At 36.0% G+C, this 27944-nt stretch overlaps 3 protein-coding genes across 6 annotated transcripts; 2 read left to right on the forward strand and 1 right to left on the reverse strand.

Annotated features, from left to right (window-relative positions):
• The first annotated feature begins 49 nt into the window (after positions 1-49).
• Positions 50-8024, forward strand: LOC107041641 (eukaryotic translation initiation factor 3 subunit C). Its single transcript, XM_015262277.2, has 5 exons — positions 50-197; positions 410-647; positions 2276-4054; positions 6317-6834; positions 7691-8024. The coding sequence occupies exons 2-5, from the start codon at positions 422-424 to the stop codon at positions 7835-7837; spliced, it is 2670 nt and encodes an 889-aa protein (XP_015117763.1). The 5' UTR covers positions 50-197; positions 410-421; the 3' UTR covers positions 7838-8024.
• LOC107041640 (vacuolar protein sorting-associated protein 33B) lies at positions 7942-11954 on the reverse strand. Its single transcript, XM_015262276.2, has 5 exons — positions 11429-11954; positions 11172-11347; positions 10873-11084; positions 8991-10051; positions 7942-8355 (listed from the first exon to the last, which is right to left on the reverse strand). The coding sequence occupies exons 1-5, from the start codon at positions 11432-11434 to the stop codon at positions 8092-8094; spliced, it is 1719 nt and encodes a 572-aa protein (XP_015117762.1). The 5' UTR covers positions 11435-11954; the 3' UTR covers positions 7942-8091.
• LOC107041639 (copper-transporting ATPase 1) lies at positions 11591-27928 on the forward strand. Of its 4 annotated transcripts, none has more exons than XM_015262274.2 (7): positions 11591-12006; positions 12391-12477; positions 12547-12586; positions 21081-24506; positions 24595-24735; positions 27202-27269; positions 27480-27570. In XM_015262274.2, exons 2-6 carry the CDS (start codon positions 12396-12398, stop codon positions 27248-27250), a joined length of 3738 nt encoding a protein of 1245 aa, XP_015117760.1. In that variant the 5' UTR covers positions 11591-12006; positions 12391-12395; the 3' UTR covers positions 27251-27269; positions 27480-27570. The 4 variants fall into 4 exon arrangements, with proteins under 4 accessions (XP_015117760.1, XP_015117761.1, XP_015117759.1 ...); XM_015262275.2 differs by having other exon boundaries at positions 27202-27253; positions 27480-27563; XM_015262273.2 differs by having other exon boundaries at positions 27202-27565.
• Positions 27929-27944: the final 16 nt, after the last annotated feature.

Consider the following 27944-nt stretch of genomic DNA (forward strand, 5'->3'; position numbering starts at 1 on the left):
GAAGCACGTCGTACCTTCAGTTCTCTCAATAATCGTTAGTTCGCGGCTGTCAGTGGCACCCAACTATATACATATATACTACAAAGCCCTCTTGGGTCTTGGCTTTCATAGACCCGCGGCATTGTTGGTTAGGAATTATCAGTGGAACACAGGCAATTTCCAAAGATTATAATCCGAAAAAATTGAAACTACGCAAGGTAAGATCATCCAACAACCTTTCGACAATTATCTCACAAGTAAACTAACAAATTTTATTATTAATAGCATGTGGAAATATCCGAAACTAAATGCCATGTGTTTGGGTTAGGCGTGTGCATTACCGTCGCATGCCTCACTCCTTGTTCTAGAGATAAAGACATCAATCAAATATTCGTCAATAGAAAATGATAAATGGTATATATTTTCGCAGAAATAAACCAATATGAGTAAGTTCTTCACGACGGGTACGGACTCCGAGTCCGATAGCTCATCCGAGGAGGAGCAGGTACAGAGAGCGCCTGCCGCAACATATACTTTCAGTGATGAAGAGGAAGAAACTAAACGTATTGTTCGTCCAACGAAAGTAAAACGTTACGAGGAATTGACCAATCTGATCAAACTGATTCGTAACTACAAAAAGATCAAGGATATGAGCAGTATGCTATCGTGTAAGTATTTTCCCAGTAATTCCAAAAAACTGAATATTTTAAAAATTCATTCGTCGATTATTACTATGGAAGCAAGCAGTTGGTGTTATTGGTAGTAAGCTTATGAATGGATACCAAACGATTTTTTAATGTAGACTGGAATTCTTCTAACGTAGATCATGGAATAGTGGAAAAAGAATAACAACAATCAATACATTGTCAATTCACAACGTTTCGCTTTTTATTACAGCCTTCTCAGGCTCTTGACAAATCAGAGTGCGTGGTCATCATAAAATCTAAATAACATTATCCGAGACACTTCATCTATAACTATTAAATCCAAAAACATACAAAAGTACACCGGTGTTTGTCACGTCATTATGATCGTTGTGCGTTTGATAGTTATCCACTGTCTTTTGTATGTTTTTTGATTTAATATTTATGGATGACGTGTTTCGGATAATATTATTTAGATTTTATGCTGACCACGCACTCTGATTTGTCAAGAGTCTGAGGAAACTTTAATAAAAGTGAAACGTAGCGAATTGACAATGCATTGAGTGTTGTCATTCTTTTTCCACTATCCCATGATTTACGTTAGAAGAATTTAATAACTAAGGAAATGAACTTTGGAGTAGACTGGAATATTGCGCTTTTAAAGATGATAATTTGTAAAGAATTTAATTCTTTAGAGACTGGTCACGCCTCAAATATTGACATAGTATAGAATAACGAAAAAACAATTTCATATTGTATGGTTTTTCGAGTCATCCAGATGTTACAATCAATTATAAAATGATGATATCTTATATTTTTAAGAAGAAAAACATGAATTTTAGATGAATTGCTCTACTGCCGAGCTTATTGAATTAATCGACTCCAAATTTTAGACACAAATGCAACTCAGCAATACTAACTAGTAGCCAAGATTTCAGATATTTTCTCCAACCTTTATTCATACTATGGAACGTCAAATTAACTTTCAAATTTAGGAAAATCAGAAAAACGTCGATATCGAAAACTTTGTATGAAAGGGTCTTGATTTTCTAACTGATCTCAATAGGAGACGGCGGGTATTTATGATGGAAAATATTATATATGACGGAAAATTTCTCACAGAAAGTTGTAATCTTTAAAATTACTCGTTCGATTTCGCTCATCCCAAACTCCACTCTGTAATATCACAAGAGCTACAATCCTATCAAATTTCAACTTCCTATCACAAATTTTTCAAGAGCTATCGTGTAAACATTGATTTTATTATAAAAATAAAAAATGCCATTTGGCCCGAAGCTTTTCCTAATTTTGTATGACTGGATTCGATAAACATTATCATAAAAAATATTTTGAGGTAAAACAAATCAATTTGGTGAAATCGTTTTCGAAATATGGAAAAGAAACCTTTCCTTAACAAATTGCTGTTTCTAAAAACCTAATTTACCGATTGAGCGGGAAGTTAGCCAAGAAGTGCATCCAACAATATCAACTATGAAACAAAATTTCAGATTGTGAGCTATCACTTTACTCCCTTTTTGTGAAGATATATAAAAAATTTGCAAAACACATTTTTACATTTTTTTAAAACATCATTGGTCGATGACAAAGCTTCTATTCCCAACCAATAACACGGGTATTGAATTGATTTTTAGCATTTGAGGATCTCCAACGAGCTTACCAGAAGGCTATAACAGTAATAATGAAGGAAGAAGGAGGTCAAACTCCGCGGTTCTACCTGCGATGCCTCGTAGAGATGGAGGATTTCATAAATGAAGTGTGGGAGGATCGTGAAGGCCGTAAGAACATGTCAAAGAATAATTCCAAATCTTTGACGTCTCTTCGTCAGAAGTTACGTAAATACAACAAAGATTTCGAGGAGGAAATAGCAAAATTCCGTGAGAATCCTGATCAGGAGGATGACGAGGAGGAAGAAAAACAGGAGGAATCTGCTGAATCTGAAGAGGATGATGCCACTTCCATGTTCAAAAAATCAGAGCCAGCAACAACAGCAGCTGCACCGGACACTTCGAAATTCAAGAAAACCCTAGCAGATGATGGGAGTGAGAGTGAGAGTGATTGGGGTAGTGATTCTGATAGCGACAGTTCGAGTAGCGATGATGATGGGCAGTACACAAATATTCGTGAGCGTTTCATTAAAAAAGCAACGGACAAAGATGAAGATGAGGACAAGGCAAAACGCAAAGAGCAGCGTAAAGAACGTAAAGAGAAGGAGCGTAAGAAAAAAAGGGATGAGGATGATGGTGAAGGTGAATGGGAAACGGTTAAAGGTGGTTTGGTTGTTCCCTCAGAGAAACCCAAAATGTTTGCTAAAGATGCAGAGATAAACGTACCAGCGGTTATCAAAAAACTATCTGAAGTTATTGCTGCTCGTGGTAAGAAGAGGACAGACAGGAGAGAACAAATTGAATTGCTTCATGAGCTTCAATCTATTGCTGAGACACACAATCTCGGAGCTGCTGTAGCTGTCAAGATTAAATTCTCGATTGTTTCCTCAATTTTTGATTACAATCCAAAAGTTTCGGATGCCATGAAGCCAGAGTACTGGACAAAACTCCTCGAGAGAATAACAGAAATGTTAGATATGCTGTTGGCTACTCCCGATATGGTTATTGCTGAGCATATAACTGAAGATTCAGAAGAGTTCGTTAATCAACCATTCAAAATTCATGGGTGTGTTCTAACACTCGTTGAGAGACTTGATGAAGAATTCACCAAACTACTTAAAGAGTGTGATCCACACAGTAACGAATATGTCGAAAGATTGAAGGATGAGAAACAAGTGGCTGGAATTATCGACAAAGTTCAGGAATATTTAGAACATCACGGCAGTAGCTCTGAGTTATGCAGAGTTTATCTCAGGAAAATTGAACATCTTTACTACAAGTTTGATCCTAATGTGCTGAAACAAAAGGCCGGTGAAATTCCGAAAGAAGTAGTTACTTCGGTCCAAGTTATGGAGAAGCTGTGCAAATACGTTTATGCACATGACAGCACTGATCGTTTGAGAACTCGTGCAATTCTATCGCACATTTATCATCATGCTCTTCATGACAATTGGTTCCAAGCTAGGGATCTGGTATTGATGTCTCATCTACAGGAAACGATTCAACACTCGGATCCGTCAACGCAGATTCTTTACAATCGCACAATTGCTCATTTGGGCCTCTGTGCTTTCCGCCATGCCAATATTAAGGACGCTCACAACTGTCTTGTTGATCTTATGATGACTGGAAAAGTTAAGGAGCTGCTGGCACAGGGTCTCTTGCCTCAGAGGCAGCATGAGAGAAGCAAGGAGCAAGAAAAAATTGAGAAACAGAGACAGATGCCGTTTCACATGCATATTAATCTGGAACTCCTGGAATGTGTTTATTTGGTTTCTGCTATGCTCATTGAGATACCTTATATGGCTGGTATGTATCCCTGTCTGATGTACAAGATTTTATAGGGGTGAGTAAGGTAAAACGGGCATTTTCGACTTTTTTTCGATGTTGATGAGTCATTAAATACTTGATGAAATGGAACAATTTATTCTCATCAACTAACTAGACTGAACTTGACTAATCAATTTGTTTCTGATTGTGAGTTATGGACATTGCAAAATATCGTCGAAAGTGGTCATTTTACTTCATCCCCCGTTATGTTCATACAACATTACATACTGATGTTCCAAAATTCTACGGTCTGTTCAATAACAATATGCAAATGACCAACGATACAAATATACTCAATAATTGTTTTACCACATTTGGTAGCTATAAGTTGATTATCCGGAGAAAAAGTGTCTAATTTCCAGTGAAATTTAACGAGCCAAAAATCTTGGAAATAAGTGAAATTTTCACTTATCTTACAGAAATATTTCCTTCCATTTTGAAAAATCCCAGAAAAACTTTTAATCCTCACTTATTTTTATTCAAATCTAGTATAATTGTATTCAACCCCTCACGTACGGACTTGATATATGGTATCGACCGATGCGAATGTAAACGCTTGTTTTCAAAATTGATTATTTCCAAATCTATGAAGAATAACTGGATCAGACAAACAAAATTGGAAACCCGACTACTGTAGCTTCACTTAGATACCGGTTTCATAATTTTCCATTCATTAGAAATAATCAAATTTGAGTTGTATTGAGCACACACTACGCTTGGTAACGAAAGGGCCCCGTCCGTGAGGGGTTAAAGTGTGAGGCACATTTTCTGTTACTTTAATGATATCTTGATTCTGTAACTGAGAATTTTGAGTTTTTTTTCCATAAGAATCTTAATGTTTTTAAATTGAGCAATATATCCGCTTGACTCCATTAACGTTGAATTAATATTCAATTATTATAGAATTTCATCTCTTCCAAATGTTCTCAATTTAAGGATGTAGAGGCAACCTGCGTCCTTGAAGCATCCAACAATTTTTGATTGAAGAACATTCCTAACTTGTAAGGCGTAGATTATTGGTACTGAGTTGTAAGGATTAATAAAAAATTAATTAATGAGTTTCTTATGCACAGTACAATGCCCTCTAAAACCGTTAATTTTTCAAAAACCAGTAACTGGATTCTGGAAACTAGAGATTTTTTTTCCTCGTACCAAAAGAGAAATTCCCGTCGAACATTTTAATTTCTAGGAGAAACTGGGGCAAAATGAAACAGTCGAGAAACGACTGTTTGATGAAATTCATGCAAAAAGTTTTCTGTTATCATGTATTTCTTTATCAACTTTTTTTTTTATTATTGGGAGTGCTGATGACAATAATAATTTTCCACTCAGTAGAAATGAACATGGAGTGCGAAAAAAATTTCTGATCTTCGAAATCCCTATATAGCGTATCGACTATCTCCTCAGACGAATCCCATTTCCCTGTTAGATCTGTGAATTTTTACCATATCAATGGAGATGGAGATGAGCCGAGCCTGCCGAGGCCGAAACCAAGATCGAGCTGAAGTTTTGACAGGAAAAGATTTTGTCAATGGATTATTTGAAAAGAAAATGAAACACCAAAATCGAAAGTCCAGAGGAAGGCCCATGTAAAGACCCAGAAGGGGAAAAAGGAAAATGTAATGCTGAATTTCAATCGAATGAAAAAAGAAAAGTGTAATCGCCCTAAGCTAATCAATTGAATTATAGATGAAATATTTCATATCGATTACTTGAAATGAGAACTATGGATAAAATTAGTAAAAATTATTAATATTGTCGTCTGGATGTAAGAAATATATGAAAAACATTCGAGAGTTTCAAACGAGGAGAGAACATAGACTCCACGAAGACGAGGTCTTAGTTTGGTTGATGAAAAGTCAGGGGACAACCGGACTAGTGGAGGTTGAAATCGAGATCGAACAGGGGAGTGGGATTCATCTGTGGAGGTAGTCGATACGCTATGTAGGGGTTTCGAATATCAGTAATTTTTTTTCCTTTGTACCAAATAGAAAATTATTATTCTCATCAGCACACTTAGTAATAAAAAAGTGAGTAAACAAAAGTTTACTGAAAAAAAATTTTTTTTGCTTGACTTGTGTCAAATAGTCGTTTTTCGGCTGTTTCATTTTGCTCCTTTCTCCCCTATTTATGGTAAATTATTATTGAATACGCATCGGGATTCGGAGTACAAACTCATTCTATTGTTTTATAGACATAGTTCATTGCATTAATAATTTTTCATAATCCCCCATTACGTAGCTCACGAGTTTGATGCGAGGAGAAGAATGATTTCCAAGACATTCTATCAACAATTACGATCAAGTGAGCGTCAATCCCTGGTTGGTCCACCTGAATCTATGAGAGAACACGTAGTTGCCGCAGCTAAAGCAATGCGCAATGGAAACTGGGCTGCCTGCAACAATTTTATAATTAACGAAAAGATGAATGCTAAAGTATGGGACTTGTTCTACCAGGCTGATAAAGTGCGTGACATGCTGACCAGGTTAATAAAAGAAGAAGCCCTGAGAACCTATCTCTTCACATATTCGCACGTGTATGATTCGATATCCATGCCAACGCTTGCTGAAATGTTCCAATTGAAACGTGCAGTTGTTCATTCTATCATCAGTAAAATGATCATTAATGAAGAACTCATGGCTTCCCTCGATGACCCATCGGAAACCGTTGTTATGCATCGCAGCGAGCCAAGTCGTTTACAATCCTTGGCCCTCCAATTGACCGATAAAGTTAATAACTTCGTTGATTCTAATGAAAGAAGGGGGGGGGGGGGGGGGGGGGGGGGGGGGGGGGGGGGGGGGGGGGGGGGGGGGGGGGGGGGGGGGGGGGGGGGGGGGGGGGGGGGCTATGAGAATCTTGCGTAAGGAATGAAACATAGGGATGAATTTGGAATTTTTTTTTTCAACTGACGGACAGAGTTATCTCGTTTATGTTGATAAAAATATCAGACCACCAACCAGATTATTCAGAAATAAAATATACAATATTCATCCACAAAATTTATTTATTTTGTTCTTTCAAAGTTACTACAATTAATTTTTCTTGATTATCAAAAATTTTAGTTTCCCGTATTCTTTCATCATTATAAAAAATTACAGAATTTTCCTCGAACATGGAGAAAATGGATTTCCTGAGATGGTAGATATCATCATTAGGGGCGAGTTTTTGGTTCAATTGGGATCTTAACGCGCAGTTGAACCGTGTGATGCAAACTGTATTAAGTTACGGGACCTCGTTTCGCTCGGTGGTTTATTGATTTAGTAACGTGAATGTATAAACATCCGTAAACGTGGAACGGTTAAACAAGGAAAAGTTGAATGGATAATGGTCAAATGAAGAAGAATCAAATGAGTTCCGGCCATTGGTCGTTCCACTCTCTGTTTAACTTTTTTTCCATTCGGCCATACCGTATCAATCCTCATTTGGCTTTTCCACATCCGAATTCATCTTCTCTTATGTCAGATGTATAAGGGTCGCTCAAATCTTACCATTTCTTAGGTGGAGGGAGGGGGGGGGGTGCTTAAAACATTCAAGAACCTCCATACATCTATAATATGTGGACAGCCCCAAACCAGTGTAAAGGGAAACATAGCAATTATCAATTTACCATTTACTATCTTTTATATTTCAGGCAATTTCTTTTCACGAGGTGGAAATCAAGGAAACTTCCGGGACCGTCAGAATTACAATCGACAAGGCCAGGACTGGGGTCGTCAGAGACGAGATCGTGATCGCAATCGTGAGGAAAACCGCAATTATTGAGACGGAAAAGAAATTATTGCGAGAAGAAGAATGAGTGGATAACTTATTTGAGTATTTTTATGCTCCGATAGGTAAATAATAAGGAAAAATGAAAACAAGAAAAGTGTCACTTTATATAAACAATATTCCATAATTATTGTACTTTGATCAGTAATATACATTAAATAGTCGAAAATTTCTCTTCAAATGTGAAGTTGCAACTTTTTTACACGAAAATATGATACTTCTCAAGATGCGAAAGTGTGCGCTTTGAATTAGGCATCTTGAACACTTCTAATCAATTTATTTCCGGACAATATACAATCAGAAATCATCACAAGCCGGATTCCTGTGGATTTTTCAATGAGGCGACAGGCAGACACTTCTCCATATGTTATGCCACCAATGACACAGATTATGAACGTTTTTGGTTGTACTACAGCCCTGGGAGAACGCACTTTGCATTCCGGAAGGCTAACAAGTTCTTCGAAGCTCCTGGGATCTGTAGATTGTGCCAATGTGATATTCAAAAATTGTGCCTGAAATGAGGATATAAAAAATCATTAACTGCAATGATTTTGCAAAGAAGAAAAAAGTTCGAAGTCTCCAGAACCAAGTTACTGATTTTAAGAAACTCAATGTCCTAGGGAGCATTGTATCGGGGATAAGAACATGATTACTTAAGTTCAGAAGGAAAATACCTCAAATTCAGTACCAAGAACCTATGTATTTCAAGTGAGAAAAATTTTTAAATCAAGAACTGTAGGATTTTTAAGTCAACTTTCTGATTTAAACGCAGAATACTCAAGAGAGAATAAAAATCAGGAATAATTGAACATTAATGCAACATTAACGGAGTCAAGGTGTCAGAAGATATATTTTGAATAAGAAAGGCTTCAGAAACACGAGTAGACTAATTTTATAACACAAATGCTTTTAATTTGAGAACCCAGATATGTTTGATTCAAGAATCCCAAGTTTCTTACTTTCTTTCGTTGTTTTTTCGGGAAAATTTTTCATAAAATGAGGCTAAATTTCTCTCATTTCCAGGATATTATGGATATTATATATTATAAAACTCTAAAAGTCAGAGATCGTTTCTAGAAATTAGAATTTTTTTTTCTGTGTTATATGTTGAAAAAATGTCCAATTTCCTTGAGTGGATAATACTGACTATAGCTGGTATGTAAGCTCCACTGAACACATAACTAGGACAAGCACTTTTGGTTTCACTCCGTTTACCCTGATTAGGTAAAAGTTTAATTTTTTGAGCATGGCTAGACCACTCTCGGCTCCAGGTGGGCAACTTTTTAAGCAAATTCTCCTTTCGACATCTCAATAAACCGGCAGCTTCAAGTTTGTGAAACAGAGGAATATTTTCATACCCATGGGCATGTAAATACGATTTTTGGATGGCCTGAAACTCATTGGGCGTTATCCCATCACCAGTGATTGACAATAAGCATAATAATCTCAGACTTCTCATTGGATATTCATCTACATTTCTTTCAATGTAATCCAAACATTCTTTCCTACGGCTGGATTCAAGAATTGCTTTTTCTGTACTTTGTAAACCCTCGAACTCAGATCCGAGGGCACCGATAATTGCCTCACAACCAGATATATGCACAGCCAGTTGTTTTTTCATTTCCGTTGTTTTTTGCAGTCTTGTAGCTACGTATCTTCCCATTTCCTCTAGTTTCATATTCTTCGTTGCTTCTTGCTCCGTTTTCAACGATTTAGCCATAGCTCGCAGCTTGGGGAATACATCACTGAAATGTATGTCACGAATATCTTCATATACATGATCCCTTTTTGGATCTAATTTCATTTGATTATTGTCCACCACAGCTGTTGATACATTGATTGATATAACTTCACTCAAAAGTCCAAGGTAAGACACTGGAGTGAGTAGTGTTGAGACAAAGTCGTAACTTCTGTCCATTATTATCAATCCACCTACCTCGCTTTCTGATGTTGGTGATCTCAGACTTTCTTTCATGATTTCCATCATTTTTAGCAGTTGTTCACTATATTTACCAAAAGTTAGAGTTAATTTTGGCCATCCCAATACCATTTGCAGAGACCAAGTACTTTGTGCTAAGGCTGAAAGGAGACCAGTATCTCGGTAGCAATACAAATCCGAGAACATTGATGTTTCCAGAGATAAAACATTACCATCTATTTGGATTGCTTCCCAAGTCAGTGGGCGTGTTGTTACCAGGTCGGACAAACCTTAAAAAGCATTCATAAAATAATGTTTTCAGGGGAATTAAACAAAAAGAGATTATAAAAAAGTCACTCATTGATTATTCCAGTATTTTTCGTTATATTTCGCATTTGTTATGTTTCGATTTTTTTGCATGGTTTGGTTGAATTTCGTAAAAAAAAACATATTTCTTGAGATGTTCGGAATTTTTTTCGAAGAATGTTTCCTAAAATTCAGTTATGATGTATGGATTTCACTCAATTATATCAGTGCTCCTCGCCACAAAAAGTTTTTTTTTCTTCGATTTGAATCTGTCAATGAATTAATAAACTTGATCCTTGAGAATATTCCGGGGGAAGATATTTAAACGGATACAGCCTACTGAATAGTTTTAATTAAACGAATCACTACATAGATTTTTTTTTCAAAAGTGGGTAATTTGGAAATTATGATAGCAAGGATTTATGGACATGTTTGGTGTTATAAATCTTTATCCCATATCATTACCGGGTGAGTTATTCCGACATACCAATAGAAAAACAAAAATATATTAATAATTCTACGCATTGGATTATATATTACATTAATTCACAACTTGCATATTTCAGCAGTAGCATGCAGTAATATAATTGACTAAATATTTCAAAACTATCTGATGATATGATTAATATGTTTAAAAAATGAAAAAAAAACAGTCGTAGCCCCTTCATATTTCAAAAAGAGTAAATTATTATCATATTTAAAAAATCTCATAAAATCTTAAATGACCTATTATACATAATGGACCATTTCTTCATGTATCTGAGGTTTTGCATTAAGAGCTTGTATCCATTTCACGATTCCATACCTTCTTCCTCTATTAGAGAATGAATTACAGCAGGAACTCGGGGTGTCGCTAGTATGTGAAAGGATATTCCTTGAGCTTGAGAGATTTCTGACTGGATTTGATCTAATACTCGTTTGCATGATATCAAATCACAGGATGTCAAAAATATTCTCTGGGTATTGGTCGGTTTCAACCCTGGCTCCAATTTGAATATTTTATCCACTCCGTGTCTTCTAAATGTCCAAGAATGAAATTATTTCCAGTCAATACATTTCTCACAAATTATGCGCCTTATCTATTCAATGAATCAATTAAATTACTTGAGTACTGTGGCCCCAATAAACGAGTCCAAGGGTTTCATTAATTTCTGCTCTATTATGAGATCTTTTTTTCCTGGGATTGAATTCAATACTTCGACAAATTTTCTCTGGCTGATTTGTTGTAACGCACTCACTCTATCATCGAATGTAATATCCATTTTTAAAGATGAAAATGCCTGTTAATGATTAGAGAAATGGGTTACATTGATGCAGTAAATAATTGCTGTAAAAAAAAATAACAAATTTGAGTAACTTACTGTCATGGGACGTCAAGAGTTATCACTATTATTACGGTCGCATCTTTTCAAGTAGTTGACTTATAAAATTATAGACAACATGAAATGTCAATGTTTTTTTAAGGACAATAATAATTTAATAGTGCTATAAATGTTTTTTCCTATTTATTGGGGTTTTCAATTTGTCCTCATTCACAAGATGACGCCATAACCTCCTTAGGATAAAGGAAACAAAAATTGGTCTGCCATTTTTCAATTCTCGAACTGTCCGTCTCTCGAGGTATATTTGTCGAGTCGATTATCGACATGATCGGGGAACTTGGAGCTACAAACGACTAAAATGTTCCCTTGCCAGCTGTTTCTTGGGGTTTTCTTTATATTTATTGAGACGAAAAAATTTATATTCTACTCTCCTCATCAGTAACTTCCGTTCTACTTATCACTGAATCGAGAAATAGTGATACCTCAATGCTGAAAGGATGACGATACATCTCTGTCTCTCGTAGTGAGAATTCGTCCTAAGTGAAAGTGCATTGGAGGATTAATCTTTTCAATTGATGACAACGATGAAAATTCTCAAATTAATTAAATTATAAAATGTAAGTTGCACACTTAATAGTTAAACGCAGAAGTAATAGACCATTTATAATCACAAATTCATTCGCAGGGACACATTGCGAATATTTTTCACATGAGTATGCATATGTAATTTGTTCAGCATTGAGTATCTGCAGAACATTTTTATAAAATAAAATCCGTTCTTCAGAAAATCTTTCAGTGGCCAATAGATTCATAATAAAGTATGTTGGTATAGTCAAAGTTATTTCTGTTGAGAATTTTTCCACGAATTGAACAAAAACGTGTGTAAAAAGGCACTGGTGTCCACTTCCACGAAATCGTGAGCTGTGATGTGCTTTGTTTTGTCTATGAAACCACTGACATGATAATGGGATATCAGAATGCTCACTTTATGATCTTTTCAGAAACGATGGAGGTTCGGTACTTGCCAGATAATTTACAAGGTTCATTAAACAATGAAATTCACATGGTGAAACTTATCAATGAAGCTGGTTGGTGATTACTCCAATTTTTTTAAGTATCAAAACCACACGAGATTAATTTTCGCATTCATTTTCTAGAGAGCAAGATACAAATTGTCACGAAGTCTCCAACACGAAGGTAATTGTTGTCCAAAATATCTTTCAAATATTTTCTTCTCATTTTAAATATGAGGCTTGGAATTTGCAAATTCTTCGAATATATAATGCCTGAATTCATCGGTCCACTGAGAGGAAATAAATCATTCATTCTTCTTCATCAATTGTCTCCGTGAAAATATTGAAAAATTGGGGAATAAGTGCATACGCGAGTTTTGTCACATAAATTATCGATACGATTACAATGTTTGCTTTGGGTCTCCAGTATAGTCATCAGTGTTATCGCTGCGTCCATTATTTTTACAAGTATGTAAGGCATACTCGCTTCGTGATGCGAAGCAAACCGTACAGTAAGCGCTGCTGCTTATTTCCTTTTGCAGTTATAACTGAGACACTCAATTATATCAGTGCTCCGCGCCATAAAAAAAAAGTTTTCTTTTCGCTTCCAGTTGAATCTGACAGTGAATTAATAACTTTGATCCTTGAGAATATTCGGGGAGAGGATATTTAAACGGATACAGCCTACTGAATAGTGTTACTTAAGTGAATAACTACATAGAATTTTTTTTCAAAAGTGGTTAATTTAGAAATTATGAGAGCCAGGATTTTTGGACATGTTTGGCATTATAAAGCTTTATCCCATATCATTACCGGGTGAGTGCTTCCAACATGCCAATACAAAAACATAAATACATTGATAATTGTACGTATTGGATTATATATTACATTAATTCACAATTTGCATATTACAGTAGTAACATGCAGTAATATAATTGACTAAATATTTCAAAACTATTTGATGATATGATTAATATGTTTAAAAAATAAAAAAAAAACAGTAGTAGCCCCTTCATATTCCAAAAAGAGTAGATTATTATCGTATTTAAAAACCCTTATAAAATTTTAATTGACCTATTACATGCAATGGACCATTTGTTCACGTATTTGAAGTTTTGCATTAAGAGCTTGTTCACAAAAATTGCAATCCTTACATTCTACTCACACGATAGACATTAAATTCTACTACATTGAAATGTACCAACCCAATTATACATTAATGCAATCTGAATTCTACATTTTATAATTCAAACTTGTAAAATTTTTAATTTGTTAGGTGCAATTCGACAGGTGTAATGAAGCATGTGGAATTCGAGAAAAACAAAATCTACCAATCCTTTATATCCAAAATATTTAAAGCCCGTGTTTTATGAATTTTTGTGTATTTCATGAATTGCACATAATTGAATAACATGGCGAATAGCGCACAAAAAATCAAATATTTACAAGTTTGAACGGTACAATGTATAATTCAAATTGCACAATGTGTAATTGAAATTGTCCATTACCAATTAATAGATTTCAATATGTATATCGTGTGATAAAAATTTGAAGATTATAATTTGTGTAAATCGAGTCATAATGTAAAACATTTTATGTGTCAAAAATGAAAAGACTCCACTGTGTGCTAAGTAGGTCATTTTGTTTAAAAAAATTCGTGACGGCGGTAAAGTATGCCGAAACAAATTTTGATTTCAGTCAACACTATTTGACACCAAATTTTGACGTTTCCTAATAAAACAAGGGTATTTCGATTTTACTTTTAAACCAAGGGTATCTCATAATTAATGTTAAGACTAGGGCATGTCACAATTTATATGAAAAATCGTCTAAAATCTTACATTTTCCTGCTCTTGACAGCTACATAAATGGTATGAATGCAACAAAAAGTACAAATAACATGAAGTCGTTCATATTGGAAGAGAAGTAAAATGATTTGCGAGCTCCAGGAGACTTCGAAATGGATGTGAACAACAAGCTTTCACATGAATTTTGAGATACCCTTATTTTAAAAAGGAAATTGAAATCCCTTTGTTTTACTAGGAGATGTCGATTTTTCTTGCAACTATGTGCTTATTTCTCAATAGAGGATACGGGGGCAAAAGAGTCACTTTACATGTTAGATGTTAAAATCACATTGAATTTTTGAAGAAATGGAATAATTTTTTTTTCTTAAAAAGTACACCTCTTTCTCTTTCTGATGAGCCCAAGCTGAGTTCAAGTGATCAATATATTCCCGATTTATGAATATTAAAAAAATCATTGGACTGTTCGTTTTAGCCCACCTTTTCCTATTGACAATTGGTTGCTGGATAGTTGCCTACTTATTATTATAACTATGAGGTAATAAGTAGTGGGCGATAATTTTTACCTCCTGTAAGAAGATTGCGACGGCAAGGTCACGTCTGACACTAAATCCCAATGATCTTTCATATTTTGTTGTCATTCCGGCCGTAAGACAGCGTTTCAATCTCTGCCTACGGCCGTCATGACAAAAAATATTGTTCGTCATACGGCCAAAAAAAAACTTTTCTGACGAATATGATTGCAGCCCTCGTCTTCGGCTCGTGCTGCAAACCTCATATTCGCCAGAAAAGTTTTTTTCGGCCTAATGACGAAATATACTATTTTTTCATGACGGCCGTAGGTAGAGATGAAACGCTGCCTTACGGCCGGAATGACAAAAAAAAATTTTCTGACGAATATGATTGCAGTCCTCGCCTTCGGCTCGCGCTGCAAACCTCATATTCGCCAGAAATAGTACATTACATGCCCGAGACTTGGAAAACAGATCACCGATCTCGCCTTCGGCTCGGAAGGCAATTTTGCACGTGGGGGAGGGTGATATGTTTTCCATGGCGAGGTGTGTATATTAATTTTCAGGTCCCGTGACACGAAAAGTTTTTTTCGGCCTTATGATGAAATATACTATTAGGTGGTACTTGATCGAAACATTTTGTCTCCCCCCCCCCTTGAGAAATCACGAGACTCGAAAGAGCCAAGCGAATAATTGGAGCACGCGTTTGTGCCTTTCCCTCTCGCGGCTCGCATGCATGCTCGATTCTCCAAGCGACTTGGCATTAGTCTTCGAATCTTTTACATATCATCATATGCCGAGATATTTCTTAAATTTCATCTGACGTGGCATTCTCGTTAATATTGTCACTGCACAATGACTGCATACATCTCTGTAAATTCATTTCCCACAAAATGGACACACAGTGGCTTTTTTCAATTTGGAAAACGTGAGAAATTTCCTGGAAGAGGTGTCAAATGTGCTCTTGATTTTGAAGATGAACGATTATTATGGTTTGTGGAATTTATTCCATTTATTCTATACTGCTGAATAATGCAGTTTGGCAAATTCAGTGAGATTGTGGCGATAATTTTTTTTTCATTTCCGACGTTCCCCTTTCTAATTGAAACCTTGAATTACATTAAGAAAGTGTCCAGTATGAAAGGTTTATAACGGCTAAAATTTGAAATATCAAGCCACATGGCTTTGTCAAAACCACATTTTTTATAAAACGTCATATGAATAATCTGTATAGACCCGTTAAATTCTCCTTTGAATGAAAACAATAATGATCCATCTGCAAGTGAAATTCTTGATAAAATATGAACTCTATGTAATATTCTGAAGCCATTTCGGCCTATATTCGTATCGAACAAATGTGAGTCTAGTTGCGGAAGAGGAAAACCCCTCCATATCTAAATGAAAGTAGAAATCTATTAGAGCCGATCAAATCTCTAGTGATAGGAGGCTGCTTTGAATTACTCACGACAGTTGAGAAAATTATCTGAAATTACATTAACATCCACATTCCGATACTATTTGGAGTCTGTAATACAAAAAAGTACGAGATTAAAGGTAAACTTTTTTCAGTTTTACTCAAGTTTACATACTTTTTGTTCTATTTGTCAATGAAAATTCCGATATCCGTCACCTGAATGTTCGCATTGTGAAAATATTAGTATCGCATTTACATCCGGCTTCCGGTTACAGATAACGATCAAACATTCGATCTCGTTTCATTGTGTTTCCATGCATTCACTATATGCGCGCACATTCGCTACCATATCAATGAGACATTATCGAAATGCCACTGAGACCCCCACTGATGTTGATATAAACGTAAAAGAAAAAAAAATGAATGGATGCACACCGCCACAAACACTGATGTGCCGTGGGCAAAAGTTAATGCTCCTGATTTAAACCCGCAGATAAGCAATGACTTATCAGTTTGACGATAATTGCGTTACATTATCTTGGTGTATGTGAGACTATCGTACACCCCAAAATCTAGTGGGTAAAAACGTATTATCGTAGAAGGGATCCGAGTATCGACCATAATACGTTTCTATTGTCTTTGAAGAGATTTCAAGAGATTCGAAAGTATATATTGTACGGAAAGAATCGCAGTAAAATCGAACTAATTCTTTTTACAATTCATTTTATTTAATTTATTTTACACAAACATTTCGTGGGTTCAATGCGTATATCACGAACGAGTGTACCGTACCCTCTATCCGAGCGAAAGGCCTCTCTGTTTAAATTGCTCTAGTTCAGTGAAAAAAATCTAGCATATTGTCTTGAAATGAAAATAAGAATATAGGTAATCATCTCTGTGTTGAATCATGCTTTCAAAATAATTTTCAAAAAAATTGTAGAATTGTGACAGAGCGATTTGTATAAAAAAAATGGATTTTGAGGGATTCTTCTCAGAACCATTAACTCAAAATCATTGTTATTTATAAAGACATAGTTTGAAAAACATTAAAAAAAAGAATTCATCACCTTTCCCAAAGTATTCCTAATCACGCGCAGTTGGAATTTTTGCGAAATTTATGCTAGTTACAATTGGCAATGTCCAAAGATTTTATTTTCAGTAAAAATCTACTGGATAAATAAATAAGCATTAAATAAAACTCACCATGATCAGAGTATAACTAACTTACATATATAGTAATAACTCTCTATATCATCATTCTTATTGCATTACTCCATGTTTTTTTTCTTACTGAGCTACCGCAATCAAATTTGAACAGAGAGGCACAGACTTTTCACTCCGATAGTAAGAAGAAACCTTAAGTATCGAAACCATAAATAAATTCCGACCAGTAACATTCGACATGTTGAGATTATTATGATTTTTCTTCATAATTACGATAACTAGAATGTTTAGGGTTTACTACTGGTGAGGTGAATTTTGGAGAATATTTCTTTGGAGCTAGTATTTTTGGAAGTCTATAAAAACATTGAACAATTGGGCCTTTTTGGGAATGTTGCAATCTATCCAATTTCAACATTTGTGCTGCTTTATAAAATAATTGTTCCATGACGGGACTTCTGTGAAAAATTCATTTGATTCATTCGAGATTTTTTGTACGAACTATGCACGCTTGAGGGTGCTGTAATTTTGGATTCGATAGCGGCCATTTGGATTATCTCCCGCACGATAAAGTCATCAGTTTCGAAGTTTTCTAACTTCTATTGCTCAATGAGTTGTAGATCATTGCCATGGCTAGAAGTGAGGACAGAAAGCCCCTGATTAAAAAGAGTTACGTCTCTGTGAACGTTAATTGGTGAGCAGCTCTATATTCTTGAATCAACCAGTGTAACAACCATAAGAATTACAATGTGACAATATTATCGACGTTTCAATCATCTACAACTGACATTTAGAACGTGTAGTACATATTGCAATTTCATTGAAATGCTGAAAGCGTTTGACTTTTCACATTGTTCTAGATCATTTGAAAATTGTATGAACTTCATGTCAGTAATGTATTCCAGGGAGAACAATTACTATGTCGAGATCATATTTGCCATCTTCATTTCATGCAACTTGTTCGATTATAGCTTTTTTATACATAAATATTGCAATTCAGACTGACATGCTGTGTTTGTGATTAGACAATACTGAATAGTTTTAACTCGGCATATCAGAATGACGTCACTATTTTCTTCAGAAACAATATCAGTTATTGTGCTATCATAAACTTCATTCATAGAGCACGTATAGATATTCAAATTAATGCCGTTTTTGTCTTTTGAATAATAAAATGAGAAATTTTGCATGTGAATTGCTACTGAATGCGTATCGACCGTTTCAATCTCATCATTATTAGTTCTTCTTCTATGATTCGTTTCAAATCCACCTAAGTTTATTCTCTTCGGCCGGACATATATTCAGAAGAATTCAAAGAGAATAGTATATTTCGTTACGAGTGCGGAATAGTATATTATGCCACCAGGCGATAAAAGTATTATTCGCCTTCGGCTCGGATTATAATCCACATTCACCAGATAATGCTTTTATCGCCGTGTGGCATACAGTATTTTATGTCGTTGGGCCCGAGAAAACCGCGATCTAACCGAGCGAAGCGAGTTTTTTGGATCGTGGGAGGTTTATAGCACGAGCCGAAGACGAGACTATGTGGGAATGGGAAAAGTGTTTTTTCCCATTTCCACGAGTATCGAACGATATTTTTCATCACAATGTGCAGAAAAAGGGACGTTTTAGACACGCGAAGCCAAGTTACAGTCATGGTTTTGGAAGGAATTGCACTGACAATAACAAATTAGTTATTCAATTTCATAAATCAAATCCTTAAAATTCAGTATCAAAAACTTACATATTTCAAGTGAGACCTTAAGTCCTTAAATCACGAATTATTGGGTATTTAAATTAAGAAGTGTTGCTTTTTTAAATTAAGGCTCAGTTGCACCAGCTTCAGTTAACTACATCGTCAGTTAAGATACTACCTCAGTCAGTTATATATGGTGAAAATTTTGCAATGTCCCAGAAACCCAGAATGTAGATCATATTTTGCTAAGCACATTCAAAAACCATTGCCAAAATTTTCATCATTTCGTCCACGTCACTTGTGAGATATACGTCATCGGGATAATTCAAATGAGGCTGCAGGAAAAATAAAAAATTATTCTTCAGGGTAAATATTCAAAAATGATCAAAAAAAAAATTTAAAAAAAAAGAAAAAAAAATTTAAATTCAAATAGAATTGAAATTTAGAGAGAAAAAATTCCGATTCGCCCAGCCGGGATTCGAACCCGGGTCTCCCAGTTACGCGCCGGGCACTCTTACCGACTAAGCTACCGGGAACCACGGAAATTCTCACTCCAAATTCAACTCAGCACGCCGCCTAACCACCTTTAGGCATTAAATAAATTCAAATAGAATTGAAATTTAGATCCTAGAAATGAATTATATCCTATGTAGATCACCCCTAGGATATAATTCATTCCGACGATAGATTTTACCCTAAGGTAAAATCAAGCTGTTGAATAGAAGCTGTTGAATCCTGTTAGCTTAACAGGATTTGTTGTAACTGGGGCTAAGAAAATATTCGAAACCGATAAAATTCAGAAATAATTGAACATCAATTAAAAAGTTTTCAAGCCGAGATGAGAATATATGATTTTCATTACACTTTGGGTTCGTCAAACGTCGTTTACGGTTGTGAAGCAAAATTACGTTCGTCACTCGACCGAAAGGAACTTTTCTGACTCGTGTGATTACATTCCTTGGCTTCGCCTCGGTCTGCAACCCTCACACCGACCAGAAAAGTTTTTTTCGACCTTGTAATGAAAATAGATATTTCGTCCCGGCGGGCGCGAAGTACACGGACGGTAAAATGAAGGACCCTTAGGTACCCACGTGCTTACCACACGTAGGCACGACTCCTTTAGTTTACCTCCCTAGGTTACAAATATATTATTAATTAGTTTTTGAGCAGGAAAAATAATCAATTCAATAACGTGAATATTCGTAATCAAAGATTTCGACTATTCTTGATTCGAGAAACCCCAAGATACTCATTTTAATAACTCAAAGATGCTGAATTCGGAAATCAAGATTTGGCTTAAGTACAATTATACTAAATTTATGAAAAAATGGCTGAGAATTAGATTTGTTTCAGATTTTTAGGGAAAAATTTCCTTAAAATAAGTGAAAATTACGCTTATTTCCAGGACTTTTACCACGCTGAATTCCAGTGTACTGTTAGAAAAAAAATGAAATTTCATGGATTGGTAGTTGACTACTCATTTTCAGGACAGTGGAACTGAAAGCGATTTAGGGGAAAAAAATCATGAAATTTCAGGTTTCACAGAAAATTTATTAAGATTCCAGAATTTTAAGGGGAACGAAGGCGAGAATTCCTCAATTTATTTTAATTTCCAATTTAATATCAATATTCAGTGTCAAATTGCATTGAATTTTCAGTGAAATCTGAAATTTCATGATTTTTTCCCCCCTAAGTCGCATTCAATGTCATTGTCCTGAAAATTCAAGAATATAGTTACCAGAATTTTCTGGTTTTCTATCCATTTCCAGGGAAAAATGGAACTGGAAATTTGGAGTTCTGTTTGATTTTTCCACGAAATTCTGAATTATCAATGATAAAATTTCCTAAAATTTCAGTGGAATTGTAACACGATAAAAATTTCCAGAATTTGGCACGGAAAATTCAGACACACATTTTGAACAGTGTACGACGGAGTTTTGAAGTTCAGAAATTTATATTAGAAATCAGAAATTTTCTTTCTCCATCAATATACCAGCCTCCTTATGAACTGTTCTTTCTCAAAAGGCAATCATTTGACCTGGATTGATCTTTACTTGAATTGATATTTCAATGCAAAAATGTTGTAGGGATGGAGATGATGACGCGGAATTCGAGAGGACAACACACATGGTGCAAGTGCCCAGGACTTCCCATACAACGGGCAAAACGAGCCTTTCAACAGTCAAAATGAAAATTAATGGAATGAGCTGTCAGAGCTGTGTCAACAACATTGAGAGAACAATAGGTGCTCAACAAGGTGTGAATAACATTAAAGTACTTCTTGATGACAAGACTGGCTATGTAGATTATGATTCAAGAGAAATATCTGCTAGTGAACTAATAGAAGCGGTCAACGAGATGGGTTTCGAGGCTTCCTTAGATGAATCAGAATCAACAAACTCTCGAAATGAGTTAAATTGTTCCATTCATATTGATGGCATGACATGTCAGTCCTGTGTGAGAAGCATCACTGACGTGATTCTAGGAAAGCCGGGCATCATAGAGATCAATGTCTCCCTTGGTGAAAAAGAAGCAAAAATGCGTTACAACGGTGATGTAGTACCAGATCAAATAGCATTTTATATTAAAGAGATGGGGTTTGATGCATTTGTGAAAGAAATCAATGGCCAGCCCGTATCTTCGGAAGCTGCAGTTCAATTGACAAATCCAACACTAGGAGAAACACCGGTAGTTCTAAGCAATGGTCGAATTTCTGATGTGGGAAAAGTGAAGGAAGACATTGTCAAGTGTTTTCTTCACATAAAAGGTATGACTTGCGCTTCCTGTGTGGCCGCTATTGAGAAACACTGCAAGAAGATATACGGAGTTGATAGTATCCTCGTTGCCTTGATGGCAGCAAAAGCAGAAGTGAAGTATTATCCAAGTAAAATTCGACCACTTGATATTGCGTCAAGTATTACAGAGCTTGGATTTCCTACAACAGTAGTTGATGAGCCCGGCACTGGTGAGGCTGAGGTAGAACTTCAAATTTCAGGGATGACTTGTGCATCATGTGTGAATAAAATTGAATCAACAGTATCAAAAATACCTGGAGTCAAATCAGCAGTTGTTGCCTTGTCAACACAACGTGGTAAATTTCGTTATGATGCTGCTGAAACTGGTGTTCGTGATATAATAGAAAAAATTAATAAAATTGGCTTCACGGCTAGTTTATTCAACAGCAAAGAGAAAGATAACAGAGATTATCTTAATCAACAAGAAGAAATTCGGAAATGGAGATCAGCATTTCAGATATCCTTGGTATTCGGCGTACCTAGTATGATAATCATGACCTACTTCATGTTGGTGATGTCAATTGAGAAGAAAAGCCACAGGGATATGTGTTGCATTGTACCAGGTTTGTCGTGGGAGAATTTGCTGCTTTTTATTTTTTCTACGCCTGTTCAATTTTTTGGTGGTTGGCATTTCTACGTTCAAGCATATCGTGCTCTAAAGCATGGTACAACCAACATGGACGTTCTAATTTGTATGACGACAACGATATCCTATGTTTATTCTCTGTGTGTGCTCATCGCGGCAATGATTATGCAGGAACACATGAGTCCTCCAACCTTTTTTGATACTCCACCAATGTTACTGGTATTTATCAGTCTCGGAAGATGGCTAGAGCATGTGGCGAAAGGAAAGACATCTGAAGCACTATCAAAATTACTTTCTTTGAATGCTGTTGATGCTGTACTTGTTACTCTTGGTCCTAACAATGAAATTATATCGGAACGTGTGATAGGTTTGGATCTTGTACAACGCGGTGATATTCTAAAAGTGGTCCAGGGCTCAAAAGTTCCAGTGGATGGTAGAGTTTTGTCGGGACAATCAGCCTGTGACGAGAGTCTTATAACTGGTGAAAGTATGCCAGTATCCAAAAAGCCGGGCTCTGTTGTTATTGGTGGCTCTATTAATCAAAATGGTCCACTTTTAATAACTGCCACACACACTGGAGAACATACAACATTAGCACAAATTGTTAGACTGGTCGAGGAGGCACAGACGAGCAAGGCACCAATTCAACAATTGGCGGACAGAGTTGCTGGTTATTTTATTCCACTCGTCATAGCTGTCTCTGCCTTGACATTATTAGTATGGACCATTGTCGGATACATTAATATTAAACATTTGCCAGGTGAAAAAGATGAGACTGGTAGAAACCGCGAAGAGATTATTTTCCAATATGCATTTAGATGTGCTCTCTCCGTACTTGCCATTGCCTGTCCATGCGCTCTTGGTTTAGCCACACCAACTGCGGTTATGGTCGGTACTGGCGTTGGTGCCCTCAATGGTATTTTAATCAAAGGTGCTGAATCACTTGAGAATGCGCACAAAGTTAAGTGTATTGTTTTTGACAAAACTGGAACCCTTACACATGGTACACCAGTTGTAACTAGAATTTGTATGTTTGTCAATGAGCATGTTTGTTCACTTGGAAAATTACTAGCCATTGTTGGCACCGCCGAAGTGAATAGTGAACATCCAATTGCCTCCGCAATTGTGAAATTTGTGAAAGAAACTATTGGCAGTGATGCAAGCGGACAGTGCAGTAATTTTCAAGCGGTCCCTGGATGCGGTCTCAAATGTCGTGTTACACATTTGGATTCTGTGCTAGCTCTTGTGAATAAATCTGATATGATATTGAACTATAGGAATCAAGCTGGTCATGCTACTGAATCAGGGGCATATATACTGAATAACGTGCCAATTGACGTTATTTTAATTGGTAATGAAGATTTTGACAAACAAAACTTACAGTACCAGCTGCTGTTGGATCCAGAAGCAGCAGGAGATCAATCTAATCAAGCTATTTACGATGTGTGCATAGGGAATCGTGAATGGATGACGAGAAATGCTGTTGATATACCTCGGCAGGTGGAGGCTAAAATGGTTGAACAAGAGGAGTTCGGATGTACAGCTATTCTTGTTGCAATTAATAGCGTTTTAATAGCAAATATCAATGTTGCTGATACTGTCAAATCTGAGGCACATCTGGCAGTATATACTTTAAAAAGAATGGGATTGGAGGTAGTGTTGTTAACTGGAGATAATAAGAAAACTGCATTTTGTGTTGCCAGACAAGTAGGCATTAACAAAGTTTTTGCTGAAGTTTTACCGTCCCATAAAGTTGCTAAAATTCGTCGACTCCAGGAGCAAGGTTTTCGGGTTGCAATGGTTGGCGATGGTGTCAATGACAGCCCAGCTTTAGCACAGGCAGACGTAGGAATTGCTATTGCCTCTGGAACTGATGTTGCTGTGGAAGCTGCTGATGTCGTTTTAATGAAAAATGATCTGTTGGATGTTGTGGGGTGCTTAGATCTATCAAGGAAGACTGTATTCAGAATACGACTCAATTTCTTATTTGCTAGTATTTACAATTTATTTGGCATTCCAATAGCAGCTGGACTTTTCAGTCCTTTTGGTTTCTACCTAGAGCCATGGATGTCTTCTGCTGCAATGGCGATGAGTTCCGTTTCTGTAGTTGCCAGTTCATTAATGCTTAAATTGTAAGGACATTTGAATTAATACAAGCAGATTGTCTTTTCTAGCTATTAAAATCCATTCTTGATGTTTATGCTTATTAAATTATTTCAGATATCGTAAGCCAACGAGGACATTTTTAGAAACATCGGAGTATCTCGAAAGTCTGAGAGCACATCATACGGTGATAAGTCCGCATGTAGATGCTGAAGAGTCGTCCATCCTACCGTTGCGCACCCCCTCAACGTTGTCCAGGTTTATTCAAATTTCCACTATTTCCTTTGATTAATTAGATGTAGGCGTTCACGAGTACATTGGGGTAGCTTATCACCCCACCGGATCTTCATTTGAATGTCATTCAGTAATTTTCTTCAGGGATTTTTGAGTTTTATTGGCCCAACAGAATCCTCAGTTCTGCGTTACGTGTAGATCTGCTGTTTTTTAACTCACGTTATTTCATGCTATTGAGAAATCAACAGCGTCATTTCCCTGGAGTGAAGTAAACTGAGAGAAAAAAAATGTTCTCAAACTAATTTTGTTTGAGCCAAAAAAAATTGCAAGTTGATAATTTCTAAGATAATCGGCTACGGTGGCCGAAATGGTTAAATCGTCCGGCCGGACGGCGGGATCCGTGAGGCGCGGGTTCCAGTCCGGGTTGGGGCAATTGGGATTTGTAATCTTTCGAAAACCGTCAAACGGAAGTCTAGACACCGAGAATCATCGGAGCAGTGTTAGGAAAACATTCGGAAAATGTTTTCCTAACACTTCTCCGATGATTCTCGGTCGGTGGTGTGACGTTACAGACGGAAGTCTGTCTCACGGGAAATTTTTTTTGAAAAATAAAAACGTCTACGACTTACTTCTTGCGTAGCGTTACCTTTCAAATTAAATTTTATGGATCCTAGCTTTTAAGATAAACATCTCCCATAATAGTCAAACGATGAAATGAATTTTTGAAATAATGGTAGGATCTCACCAATCAAACGATAACAGATTATTTCAACTAAAACTCATTAAAATTTATTCAATGATTATTCTGAAAATTAAGACAAAACGTTCATACACAAAATCAGCTGAACGTTCGAAAATTCTTGAGATTTTAAAATATTACGCTCTTATCAGGTAGAGAGAGGGAGATAACTGTGTGTCCTAATATTTTTACGGAAATTAGATGATTTCAACAAACAATTTTTAACGTTATAATAATTTCCCTTTTGGTACTTACCCTTACAATTTCCTCGCTATATTAGGGGTTTAATAACAGATGTAGTTCGAATTTTCTATTCGTAATCCAGATGGGGCAGTTCTTCCACTATATCCAATCGTTTACAAAACACAAATTTTAAGTCAATTTAATTCACCAAAATTCATTCCAAATTGTTTAGTTATTCATGTAAAATGTTAGTTATACAGGTAACTGAGTTCTGTCTCTCATTACATAAGTGAACCACGAGGATGTGCGTAATTGTTCACTTTACTACTGTATTGACCCTGATAGAGCCGCATCGGTTTAAAGCCTTCTTTTTGAATCGATAGATTTAGAAGGGATGGATTACGACGTTGGCTGATTTTATTGATCACTGTAGGGATAATTACAGGAGTCAAGCGGGGAAATATTCGCGATTGCTCCTCTAGCGTGACTCGTTTAAAATTTTACATTTTTAGTGGCGTTGGAGTGTCCAGAAAATACTAAGACAGTATCCTCTGAGCACACGTGCCTTTATGCGTGAGTTTAGAGCATGTGGGTTTACCGAGGAATTTGCAGGTTTGCAGGTGACGTCCGGTGAGCATGCGAATGAAATTTTTAAAATCAAATTTTATACGTAACAATGGACGCCTGTGTCGACCAAGGTTTTCCATGGTTTCCTTTTGTCACTAGGAGAGTCTGTACGTGGGGTACAGGTCCTGGGGTCCAATGCGACATGATTGGAGAGGAAGTTGGCTCATGAAACCGCAAAGATGTAAAATCTCGAATAGACTGTATATGGCAAGGAAAAAAACATCTAAGATGGAATTTGTTTCATTTGAACATACGAAAATTTCAAACATTTTTGGCCTCGGTCTGCAACTTTCATACGAGTCAGAAAAGTTTTTTCAGCCTGTGACGTTTTTGTTTTTGTTCAAACAAGACTTGTTTGAGAATGTTTTTTTTACCTTCCATTGTGGAATTAGGTAATGAGAAACACTCTTCGATTTTGAAAATGAATTCAGCAGAAAATAAACTGCAAACATCTTCTCGGAAAGATAATTTTTTCGGATTTTTTTTAGTTTCTCTAAGTGTTTGAATGAATTTTTCGTTGAATTGCATGGCACAAATTCCAATCCTTTAAATACAAATCTGTTCAGGAGAAGGTATAATGAGAGTGTATCACTTCGACATTACGTGGATTTAGCAATGAGGGCGGTGTGGGTACCCCAGTGTACCCGTAGAAAAAGCGCCCAGGTGTATTAGTAAAAGTTCACTAAGCTTATCTGATCAATTGTTGACTATACATTGGTTAATTCGGCTTACTTCACTAGATAACTACCGTTCAAACTTGTAATTATTATTCCACACAGGTCTCTTAATAGATCCCTCATTACTTAGCACTCTATCTACCCTTGAAATTCATGAATTATTTTTTCTATCTTCATAGCGGTGTTTGGAAGCGCCGATAATTTTCTCCTTTATTTGAGGCATGTGTATAATCGCTGTTTTATTTACATAATATTATCCAATAGGCGACTTAATGTAGAAGAACAGGGAAGTGAGCTAAGTCTGAATGCATGAATCGTAAGTTTTTTCCATGGTTAGTATAGTATGGTTAAGTTACCCATATTACTTAATTTCGCTGTGATTAACATGCTTATAACTGCTATATTTACGATTTTTTCTTTCTTCCGCATCAATTCTTTCAAAAGTTTCTTTTAATCATCACAAATATCAATAACCACGTTGAATTAGTCCAATTATTCTGATTTATGTGTTTATTCGTCTAAATATTATTTTTTCTGTATAGGCTATTTGGAAGGACAAAGGAAGAAGTTGAAGGACTCCTTCTCGGTGAAGATACAACTGGGTTTACTGTCGATTTTTCCAAGCATAAAGTTGAATCTACCAATGAAAATGTATCATAACGCACAAATATGATCACTCAAAATAATGAGGAACTTTGTTTCATTGTTTGCCAAATTTATGAATCTATACATTTTTGTTCGTACTTAATGCATTTTCCATTTAAATATATAAGAAATAATATTTATCTGATGTTGATTAATACTTCATGAAGAGTAAGGAAGATGAATTATTCTGTAAATTTTGTATTTAATCTAGGTCGATACAGATTTTGTATATTATAAAATTAATCGAAATAATTTCATATTCATGTATGTAAGTAATGTAGATAGGTAAAAGTCGAGAACATGAAATAATTTGATGACGTGGAAACGAATAAAGATTGTAAATGGATACTCTCTTCCTTCTA

This window comes from Diachasma alloeum, unplaced genomic scaffold (genome assembly GCF_001412515.2).
Source record: "Diachasma alloeum isolate Michigan unplaced genomic scaffold, Dall2.0 Dall_scaffold_00370, whole genome shotgun sequence".
In the NCBI taxonomy this organism is placed as follows: Eukaryota; Metazoa; Arthropoda; class Insecta; order Hymenoptera; family Braconidae; genus Diachasma; species Diachasma alloeum.